The sequence below is a fragment of the Acipenser ruthenus genome, chromosome 1 (assembly GCF_902713425.1).
Source record: "Acipenser ruthenus chromosome 1, fAciRut3.2 maternal haplotype, whole genome shotgun sequence".
NCBI lineage: Eukaryota > Metazoa > Chordata > Actinopteri > Acipenseriformes > Acipenseridae > Acipenser > Acipenser ruthenus.
In genome coordinates, this window is record NC_081189.1 from 45,788,852 (window position 1) to 45,800,198 (window position 11,347).

Below are 11,347 nucleotides of genomic sequence, written 5' to 3' on the forward strand. Positions count from 1 at the left end.
TTAAACCAATTGTACTTCTAACATGTTTCTCAGTTGTAATCGAGATACACAAATGGCTTAAAAGGGATCAATTACATTCTCAAAAGGAGAAGAAAAAATGGGGGGAAAACACTGAAAAACAGCAACCCTAAATATAATAATAAATACATGTGTGAGCCTTCTTGGGTTTTACCTGATTAAATAAATGGAATGATTGATTGGTTTGTGTTTGTTTACAATGGGGAACAACATCACTAACTGTAGAAATGGCAATTGTGACAACTTATGCTCACGATTGGGCGGGTTTTAGGCATTTTTTCAGGAAGAAGTGGGCAGGTTTTTGTAAAAGTAGTTGGCAGCCCTGCTCACAGCAGAAAGACATGTGTCAAGGCTTACACTTGTAGAGTGCACCTGTATGGCAAGAATGGACTTAAAAGTGCTGCAACAGCTACAAGCACCCTAACAGAGACAATTCCAAGATCAACGGTAACCAGATTAGTGGAATGATTCCTTCAGACTGGAACACAGCAGATTGCAAGGGAAGTGGACGTCCCTCATCTGCAACCACTGGTGAAGCTGCAATTAACTTTTTGGGAACCACACTTGTGAGCCTGAGACAGTCAACTCAAAAAACAGGTGGCTAGTACTAGCCAGTCGTCTGCATGGGGGACTCTAGTAAGTTTCATCCATACAGATTTACCTCTGTGCCAGCATTATTATTAGCAAACTGTTGCCAGGGTTAGATTAAGGAATTTTTTATTGATTTTCCCATGAGCAATTGCAAGGCAGATCACTGGTTGTCTGCAAACAAAACTGATTGTCCGCAAAAAATGTACAGTAGACTAGTCTATGTAGCACTTAAAAGTGTGTTTCTTAAGAACAGGCACTTTTAACTAGGGATGCACCAATTGTGTTTTCTGGGGCCGATTCCAATTATTGATATTAAAAATCAATAAATGGCTGTGACAGGCTGGCTTTAGTGATGATGTCAGACCAGAAAGGAGTACACAGACAGACAGTAGTGGTGAGTAAATCTGAGATGCTGTTGCGCTCAGTGTTTTAATAACACACAGAAAATAAAAAGGTTTAACAAAACAGAAAACAGGACACGGCACTTGAGGCCAAAATAAACAGACAAACAAAACAAAGACACTAACAAACAGGGAGGACGAATGCTAAACACAAAACAAGTACCATGCTGGTGCTTCCAACATGTAGCAATTATTTTCTAGTTTCTTTTTAATAGTTTTTACCTCCTCTCCACTCACGAACACACAACCCCGAGTGAGTAAAACGTGCTACATATGTTGTGCCGGGATTCAATTACTAATTAATTATTCACTTGAATCCCAGCATGTGAACTAATTCTGTGCAACCCCATGCTCATATACTAAATACTTTAAATGCAGGTGAAGTGAAGTGCAATCCCTGTGCCTAAATACAATTATACATTTTAAACACTCATGCTCATTACCCGCATTATACCCAGTGTACCAACTACAATACATCAACATTAACACATGCAACATACAACAAATAACGCACAAATACACACAGGGGCGGGGCACATTGCCACAATGGCAGAGAGTGATTCCGCTACTGATTTTTTCCCCGTTATTAGTAATACAATTGTAATCCATCGCTTGAAATAGTACTGCGCTCAGCTGACAAACTGCAATTTAATTGGCAAGACACTAGAGGTATGTTGCTGTGTACATTGCAGAAGTGGCGTTCGCTGGTTCCCAGCTTCTATGACTAGCTACTGTACCACTGCATAGATGCCAACACACACCTACAGGAAGTTTCAGCATGAAGCACTTGTCCTACGGACCACCGAGTACATTGGAAGCACTTATCTGTCCACACTTCTGATTGTCCCAGGCAAACGGACAAGCTTAAAATACAACCCTGGTTCTATTTGTGGACCCGCTGTCAACTTACGGTAGTTAGAATACAAGTGCTCTCTAACTTACCACCCAAGGCTTTTTCCTCTCCAGCATGTTGATCATATCCAAGTGCCGTTTCCTCTCGTAATAACGTTCCACGTCTTGTTTGTACCGCTCATTTCTCTGCTTCATTTTCTCCAGGAAACTGGATTTCTCTTTGCACAAATTCTGTTACAAAAAAAAAATACATCCTAATCCATACCATCAAATAGCATGCAGCCGATTCATGAGGAAGTAAGTTGATTGTCAGACCTGGTCCTTCAACCCCTGGTTTACTGTACCACTTAACTTGCTACTTAAAGATATGATATAATTGTCTAAAATTTGTCATGCACCCCCATGCCCATCCACTCCACTCCCGGCCCCAAGGAATGGAGAAACTAAGCAGTTAGAGGCTAGACCTTTGGAAGATGGTCAAAAAAAAATAAAAATAAACAGCATAGTCCCAGCCTAATTGTTACGGGTCACAGAATACCAACTACCTAGCAGCACAAGCATTTATGAGGAAGGAAACAATTGTTGTTTAATGGCCTAACAGGAAAGTTTGGAACATAATCTACATATCAAACACCACAGCTTCAAATACTAAACCATGACCTCCATCCACAGTAGGTAAAAACGCCAGTGATACACATACTGTAGGAACCTACCAACATATTCATACTTTATACCCACTCCGATACACTCAATTACTGGTGCTAAAAATGCCCTTCCCAAGTTTTATCCCATTTGGATGGTGGTTATGTAGATATAGCCAGCATCAAAAGAAACGTATTACTATTATAACATTTATTTTCAAAAAAAATAAGGTATATGATGGACATTGACAAAATGTTTCTGGTTTCTTTTTAATCACTCAATCATTCGTCCTTGACCATCACACGCTTGAGTGACTATGACTGAAACATATTCACTCAATCACCTAAATGGTGAGACAGTTGATTGGACACTGGATACGGAGTGATTTCAGCTGTTGAAATGCAAGTTTGAATAGAAGCAATAAAGAAAATCGCAGAAAAAAAACAAAACAATATGCCACATCTGTCAACAGCACCTTCGTGCAATCGGCATGTTGGAGGCTGGACTAGGGCAACGTACTGTGGCTCACCGTCTTGGGTGCTCACAGCCAGCAATTTCAAACCTGGCGAGACGGTATAACTAGACACACTCTGTCAATAACAGGCCATGAACTGGGAGACCAAGAGTCACAACACCTGCCCAAGATCGACAGATGATTTTGCAGCATCTTCGTGATGTCAATTGTTAATCAGCACAATAAAAAGTCAATGCACCTGCTCTAAAACAGAGTTTGTCATTTTTCATCTAGTGAATTTTATCCAAATATAAGTGATGTTTCCTTTGATGCTCAGTGTGTATAATTATATATATATATATATATAGAGAGAGAGAGAGAGAGAGAGAGAGACATAAAGGTGTCTCCACTATGTTCTGCACGAAATAATAATAAAACAAGAGGTAATTATTTAATTAACTATTTACTTCTCCTTTATTAACTGTACCTCTAGCTCCCTCTCCTTTGAACGGAAGTTTTTTAAATCACAGTGAAACCTGTACATCTCCGGAGGCCCAATTGACTTCTCAGTCGCTTCAAGCAGTTCAATTTTTGACATTTTTGCAAACTCCCCAACTTTCTCCTAAAAACAAAAAACAGGTCAGTAACATAAATCTCACAAGAACACATTATAGAGGTGAAAATCATGAAAAGTAAGTAACCACAAATCCAGCACATGTGTCAACTTCAGAATGCCCATACATTCAGAAAAGCAGTGCGTAAGATAGGTCCCACAAGAAGATTCTCAAGGTACAGCAGTTTGTATATTTCCTTCATCTGCAGTGCCCTGGACTATACTTTGGATTCCACTTAATCTGTAACAGTAGTGAAAGTTAAAATGTCAACATACCTGAGGCAAGAATTGACAAAGGTTGCCCACTTGAATATTAAGCGCAGCAACCTTTTCTTCCACATTTTTCTGAGTTGCATGCTTCCCATTGATCGCCCACATTGACTGATTGTTTTCAACTTGAATTTCTCGAGTAATCACAAGGTTCCCATCAGGCTTGTAACTATAAAAGATACACAATTTCCTCAATTATAGCTGGGTTTGAGCAATTTCAGGTTTAACTGTGAGTTTAAATACTTGTTATCTACATGTAGGTTAATTTCCTGCTATGTTAAAGCAGTCTGGAGTTTAAAATGGTGGCTTATTCCCATAAAATACCAGTTGATTAAATTGTCTCAGCATTAGGGCTGTAAATCAAGTTTTAAATGAATATGTGTAAATGATTTAAATATTTGGTTGTTTACCAGTTAAAACGATTCACAATATGCATATTTAATAAAAAGTACCTTTGAGTTCACATTCATTTTAAAGTTGTCATTAAACATTTTCTGATCTAAAATGACTTTACCTTATTCAGGAATCAACTAATATATTATTTGATCACGCTGTGGGTGATTTGTTAATTATTGTCCGAAAAATAAAAATTCATGTGAAGGAAAATTATAACCTATGAATTCAAGCAGTCTTTTACTCTGGCTCCTTGTCAGTCTTCACAAAAAATGTAAAAAAGAATCAATATCAGGATTGGGTTCAGTTCAAATTCACAATTGTTCAAACTGGACAATGAGGGTGCATTCTGTGCATTTCTTCAGAGTAGAAAAGACAAAGCTGACGCCGGATCCTCACGTCCCGCTTCTCTGCTGGAGCTCCTTCATCCTCAGTGCGAGTTGAAGAAACTTCGTTGTCTGTGTTTGACAATACAGTTTCAGGTGCCTGTGTTTTTTCACTGCCAATGTTGGTAGGGATAATTACTGTATGCATTTCCTCCTGTGCTACACAATAGACTTATTCTCTCATAGCAGCACCAACAAACTGCAGTGGTTTGTAGTGGGGGTCTAATATCAGTGAAAGTAAGCAAAAGATTGTACGTTTTCTAACTTTGAATCTGGTCCAAATCTATTCAGCCACCACCCTCTTGAATATTATAATTGCAGGCAAATCATCACTGGAAAAACAAGATGGTTGTGGAGTAATCCCTAAGAAAAATATGACTTTTCCAAACAGGACTTTTTGTACTTGCTTTATCTCTACCGACTGCAACAGCATCTATAACAATTACACTTGTATACTGCGTTCCACCAGTCTTCTCTGACTGGCTAGCTCAGTGGTACACAACTCAGGTCATGGAGGGCCGGTGTCCCTCCTGGTTTTTGTTCTAACCATACCCTAAATTAGTTAATTGGACCAATTAAGCTTCTAATAAGGTCCAATAAAGAACTCTGCAGTTGGAATAAAAACCTGCAGGGACACCGGCCCTCCAGGACCGAGTTGTGCACCACTGGGTTAGATTAATCACGCAGAAGACTGGAGGGGTGGGGCAAGCCTAGCTGCAGAGGAAGTAAAAATAACTGAATGGAACTGTTTTGAGTTTTCTTTATTGCGGAAGGGAGATACATAGTGTAACGATCCGTGTATTGTGTTTGTGTACTGTATTCCCTCTTGTTTCTACTGTCTGTTATTGCCGCTGTATTGTGTTCCTTTCCCCCCGTCTGTATTACCTGTAGCTGCGGGTTCGCTCTGTCTCTGGCTGTGCGAGCTGCCCCTGTCATAGGCTGTTTGTTGTGTGTGCCCATTGGTCCTGGTGTGCGGCTGGGGACCAATGGGGTAGCTGTTCGCTCTGGCACCCGATTAACATAAAGGGGCGGGGCTCAGCTATAAAACTGGTCGTTGCACGCTCATTGGGTCGGTGGAGAGCAAGTGGCGAGAGCAGTGGGCTACAAGAAGTTCATAAATAAAGCATTAAATTTGAAAGCGGCGTGTTGTCTTTGTCTATCCTGCGCACTGCGAGGAAACGCTACACTGGTGTCAGAAGCGGGATCAGTACAACGAGTGATCCAGCGTTGAGCAGAAACAGGAGAAGACAAAGATGGACCAATGGCTGTGGTACGACTCCAGGCCGTCACAGAACCGGTGGGACGGCGGACTGGGGGATCTCCTCGGTGACTTGGAGGAGCGAGGTTGGTGCCTTGCCTGCGGGGAGTTCGGGCACCAGGTGACGTGATGCCCCTTCCAGGACGAAGGGGACCTACTGCCTGCCCGAAAACAAAAGCGGAGAAGGGGTGGTCGTTCGAGGAGGCTAGCGAAGGAGTCTGGATCATCTCCAGCGTGTGAGATGGGGGGCCTACCGCTGCCGCCGCCGCCCGAGAGAGCGCCGCCGCCGCCGCCGCCCGAGAGAGCGCCGCCGCCGCCGCCGCCCGAGAGAGCGCCGCCGCCGCCGCCGCCCGAGAGAGCGCCGCCGCCGCCGCGTGAGAGAGAGCCAGGGCCGCCGCCGCCGCCGCGTGAGAGAGAGCCAGGGCCGCCGCCGCCGCGTGAGAGAGAGCCAGGGCCGCCGCCGCCGCGTGAGAGAGAGCCAGGGCCGCCGCCGCCGCCGCGTGAGAGAGAGCCAGGGCCGCCGCCGCCGCCGCGTGAGAGAGAGCCAGGGCCGCCGCCGCCGCCGCGTGAGAGAGAGCCAGGGCCGCCGCCGCCGCCGCGTGAGAGAGAGCCAGGGCCGCCGCCGCCTGCGAGAGAGCCAGGGCCGCCGCCGCCTGCGAGAGAGCCAGGGCCGCCGCCGCCTGCGAGAGAGCCAGGGCCGCCGCCGCCTGCGAGAGAGCCAGGGCCGCCGCCGTCGCCGCCTGCGAGAGAGCCAGGGCCGCCGCCGCCGCCGCCGCCTGCGAGAGAGCCAGGGCCGCCGCCGCCGCCTGCGAGAGAGCCAGGGCCGCCGCCGTCGCCGCCTGCGAGAGAGCCAGGGCCGCCGCCGCCGCCTGCGAGAGAGCCAGGGCCGCCGCCGCCGCCTGCGAGAGAGCCAGGGTCGCCGCCTGCGAGAGAGCCAGGGCCGCCGCCGCCGCCTGCGAGAGAACCAGGGCCGCCGTCGCCGCCTGCGAGAGAGCCAGGGCCGCCGCCGTCGCCGCCTGCGAGAGAGCCAGGGTCGCCGCCTGCGAGAGAGCCAGGGTCGCCGCCGCCGCCGCCTGCGAGAGAGCCAGGGCCGCCGCCGCCTGCGAGAGAGCCAGGGTCGTCGCCTGCGAGAGAGCCAGGGCCGCCGCCGCTGCCTGCGAGAGAGCCAGGGCCGCCGCCGCTGCCTGCGAGAGAGCCAGGGCCGCCGCCGCCGCCTGCGAGAGAGCCAGGGCCGCCGCCGCCGCCGCCTGCGAGAGAGCCAGGGCCGCCGCCGCCTGCGAGAGAGCCAGGGCCGCCGCCGCCTGCGAGAGAGCCAGGGCCGCCGCCGCCGCCGCCTGCGAGAGAGCCAGGGCCGCCGCCGCCTGCGAGAGAGCCAGGGCCGCCGCCGCCGCCGCCTGCGAGAGAGCCAGGGCCGCCGCCGCCTGCGAGAGAGCCAGGGCCGCCGCCGCCTGCGAGAGAGCCAGGGCCGCCGCCGCCGCCTGCGAGAGAGCCAGGGCCGCCGCCGCCGCCGCCTGCGAGAGAGTCAGGGCCGCCGCCGCCTGCGAGAGAGTCAGGGCCGCCGCCGCCTGCGAGAGAGCCAGGGCCGCCGCCGCCTGAGAAAGCACCACTGCTACCTGCCTTAAGAGAGCTACCGCTGAAAGCGCCAGTCCTTTTAAGGGCTCCTGCAAAGGGCGTGACCAAGGGACAGGAGCAAAGAGAACCGCTGCCGCCTGTGGGAGAACACTTGTGGCCTGAGAGCGAGCTCCTGATACTGGGGTACCGAGAGTCACTCAGCTCAGCAGGGAATAGCAGATTGCCTTCCGCACAGCACGGCCCGTCGGCTCACCCACCAAAGGCCCTGGATGGAAAACCGGACATGCGGGGAGGGGGTCTGTGTTTCAGGGGTGGAGGTGGCCGATCTCAGTCATAAGCTGTATGGAGCCTTGTGAACTTTTTGGGGGCAAAAAGGCTAAGGTGGGGGTAGTGTAACGATCCGTGTATTGTGTTTGTGTACTGTATTCCCTCTTGTTTCTACTGTCTGTTATTGCCGCTGTATTGTGTTCCTTTCCCCCCGTCTGTATTACCTGTAGCTGCGGGTTCGCTCTGTCTCTGGCTGTGCGAGCTGCCCCTGTCATAGGCTGTTTGTTGTGTGTGCCCATTGGTCCTGGTGTGCGGCTGGGGACCAATGGGGTAGCTGTTCGCTCTGGCACCCGATTAACATAAAGGGGCGGGGCTCAGCTATAAAACTGGTCGTTGCACGCTCATTGGGTCGGTGGAGAGCAAGTGGCGAGAGCAGTGGGCTACAAGAAGTTCATAAATAAAGCATTAAATTTGAAAGCGGCGTGTTGTCTTTGTCTATCCTGCGCACTGCGAGGAAACGCTACAATATAATTAAAATGCTAAACTATTTTATTGTGCTTACCGTTTACACTCTTCTAGTCCTACTCAGCATTATATATTGTATTCCTTTGAATTTAATTTAAAATGGCCTGCATCTTAAATTTGAGTATAGTGATGTGTGTATTAAAATCACCAACAAAAGATGTGACTGCGAGTAGGCAAACAGCAACATGACTGACTGCCGAGAAAAGACGAACAAAAATGTCACTGCCCGATCTCCAATCATCCATGGTATTCAGGCAGACATTTTCAGAGAAGCGCCATTAGCTTCCTGAGGAATTCAAAGACAAGCTTTTACAATTTCTGCGTTTCGTTATTAGGCTCAGTTCTAACAAAGTGAGCTTGGACAGATCTGAAATGCTGATCAGACCCCTGTACTTTTCGATATGACAAGCAATTCCACAGTTCACAAAAAGGGAGAAAAACATGTGCGAGTAATCACGACTGGAAATGAGAAGCAGCACATAACCGTAATGCTCAGTGTGAAAGCAGACTGCCGCAAAATGCCTCTATATGTCCTTTTCTTATATGTGTAATTGAGGTTGTAGCTTTTTAAATAAATCTTTATTTGATGCTTTAGTTTTTCTTCAAACTGAGGATAGTAAATTTGGACTTCGTCTTAAATTCTTAGGAATAAGGTACATATTTTTCTACAAAACAATTCAGATAATTAAAAAAACACATCTGTTGTAACATCAGAACCAGCACCTAATTTACTTACAGCTCAATTTCAATGCTGCCTTTGTTGCATCCCCGCTTCACATAAAGTCCAATCTAAAATAAACACAAATTAAGGCTTTTTATGTTTAAAGTAACCTCCACATTTTTTACTTTCTCTTTTATCATTTTCAAACTGTTTCCTGTAACTGCTGCAGTTTGAAGATGATAACAAAAGGTGCCCAAGCTAAGCACTGCTTCACTATAACACAGAACGAATTTGAAAATGGCTGCTTCTCTGCTTAATTTCTAAACCAGCAGCTAATTACTTGTTTGTGCTGAATAAGAAAGCCCTGCCCTTGCAGGCCTTTTAAAAAACACTCCTAATAAGATCCTGGCAGTATGGCGGTAGCATTAACAGCCTGACTTCATTGGTCAACTTTGGTTTACAAACACAAATCTTCTGTGCAAAATATACTGCACAAGTGCACATAATTACATTATTTTTTTCAAATAGGGTTACCATATGGCTCCAGATTAACCGGATGCTGTGAGACAGAACGGGATTTCAAACTTGCCCCTAAATTGAAATAAATGAAGGTGTAAATTAACCATCCTTAGCTACAATTAAGAATGGTGCTTAAATACCCGCATGCGCGTCAAATAATTGTATTAAACTAAGAATGAATTGCAACCAGTCGCTATTTTTTTCTGTTTGTTAAAATTCTATCGCCCATATTATTCTGCAAATACAATCGCATCATCATCTCGTTGCTCTATCGATAAATTAGCTATTCGTTCATTAAGATCTGATCAGAAGCAGCTGATCAGTGTGAATTGTTTGCTGCGCCCAAGCAATTCCACCACAGCAGGATTATTAATCTCAGCAAAGGTGGAGCTCATTTATACGTGAATTACTTAGGGGGAATTTTGAAATCCCGGTCTGTCTCAAAGCGTCCGGTTAATCTGGAGCCATATGGTAACCCTATTTCAAAGAATATTGGTATCACAATAAAGAACTTCATATACTACTCACTTTATCGCCTCTTCCAATGAAGGAAGTCTTTCCGGCTAGACCCAAACAGATTGCACAAACTACGCTCGATTTCCCTGTACCATTAGCTCCCACGATCATGTTTAAATTTGGTCCTGGATACACCTCGCAGAAGTCATATGTTCTGAAAAAAATACCATTACATGCAATGTTCATAGTTAAATAAACTTGAATAGCGAGCTGTACTTCAGAAATGGTTTTAAACATGACTGCAATAATATGGTTTCCAGTGCAGCTGTATTGTAACTTCTCAATAATACACACACACACACACACACACACACATATACACACATATTGTATTTCTACATTTATAAAAACATTATAGTTAGAAGAGTGGAGAAGTTTTGACTTTCCCTAACATTTGTAATTCTCAAAAACTGCATTACTATTACTAATACACGGGATATACCATACTAAACACCAACACCTTCAAGGGGTAGTGATTTCTGACAATCAAACTTTGCGAAAACAACCAAAAGGCAAGGAATGATAACTAGACCCGACACCTGTGATACCATCACTTAGTCGATCAATACACGGCTATACAAAATCTTGACATGTCAAAAGTGTTAAGAATTTGACGAGGTTGTTATTTTTTTTATTTTAAATTAAATGTTTTGGTGACCTGAAAAGACGTAAAACACAACTATGAGCAAAGAGGTATTTAAAACTCGTGGTATGTCAATATGTGTTTCCTGACTATGCATATATTCATATTCATTCATACGACAATCACATATCTTTGATACAAAATATGTATATATAGATTTTTATTTTATTGTATTTATTTATTTTTATAGAGAGAGATGTGTTTGTTTGTTTTAACATTAGGGCAATATTAGCACCCTGCTACCACTACTTCAGAATGCTGAAGTCTGTCGTAGTTATATCGGTACTTACAGGAAGTTGTACATTTTAATCCGAACTATGGATCCTTCCACAAACTGCAGTTTTTGTGTGCTGTCTCCTGGACCAGGTTCAGGTGATCTGATTAAAGTGTTTTCATTGTTATTATTTATATTTGTGAGTTCAGAGCTGACGTCTCGCTTCCTTTTTCCTACAGTCGCCATGTTGACTAAGTTGTTTAAATATTATTAGGTAGCGTGTGTGTCATTGCTCAGCAAGTAACTCGTCACTACCACTGGTATGGTAGTACTAGAGGCGTGTCTGTGTTCCTGCTGGCCGATTGCAACGACTGAGAAATGCACAAATAAAAATTGAAGTAAAAGAAAAGAATTGTCTTGATTTAATTTTGTTAACAGTATTGTATGTTATCGCTAAACCATTGTTCATAAATATTGTTTGGGGGTTTAGCAGCTCAAAGTGAACCTCTTATGGGTGGGTGAAAACAGGGGTCTGGTGATTCTGCCTATGCT

The 11,347-nt window shown here is 45.5% G+C and overlaps 1 protein-coding gene across 1 annotated transcript in view; it reads right to left on the bottom strand.

Moving 5' to 3' along the window:
- LOC117421090 (structural maintenance of chromosomes protein 5-like) overlaps window positions 1-11,041 on the bottom strand; it is a 100,169-nt gene extending 89,128 nt beyond the window's left edge. Inside the window, exons 1-6 of the mRNA XM_059025726.1 lie at window positions 10,872-11,041; window positions 9,951-10,092; window positions 8,979-9,031; window positions 3,848-4,010; window positions 3,446-3,580; window positions 1,953-2,093 (exon numbers count right to left, since the gene is read on the bottom strand). Coding sequence (XP_058881709.1) covers window positions 1,953-2,093; window positions 3,446-3,580; window positions 3,848-4,010; window positions 8,979-9,031; window positions 9,951-10,092; window positions 10,872-11,041 — 804 coding nt within the window. The remainder of the gene's footprint in view (window positions 1-1,952; window positions 2,094-3,445; window positions 3,581-3,847; window positions 4,011-8,978; window positions 9,032-9,950; window positions 10,093-10,871) is intronic.
- Window positions 11,042-11,347: the final 306 nt, after the last annotated feature.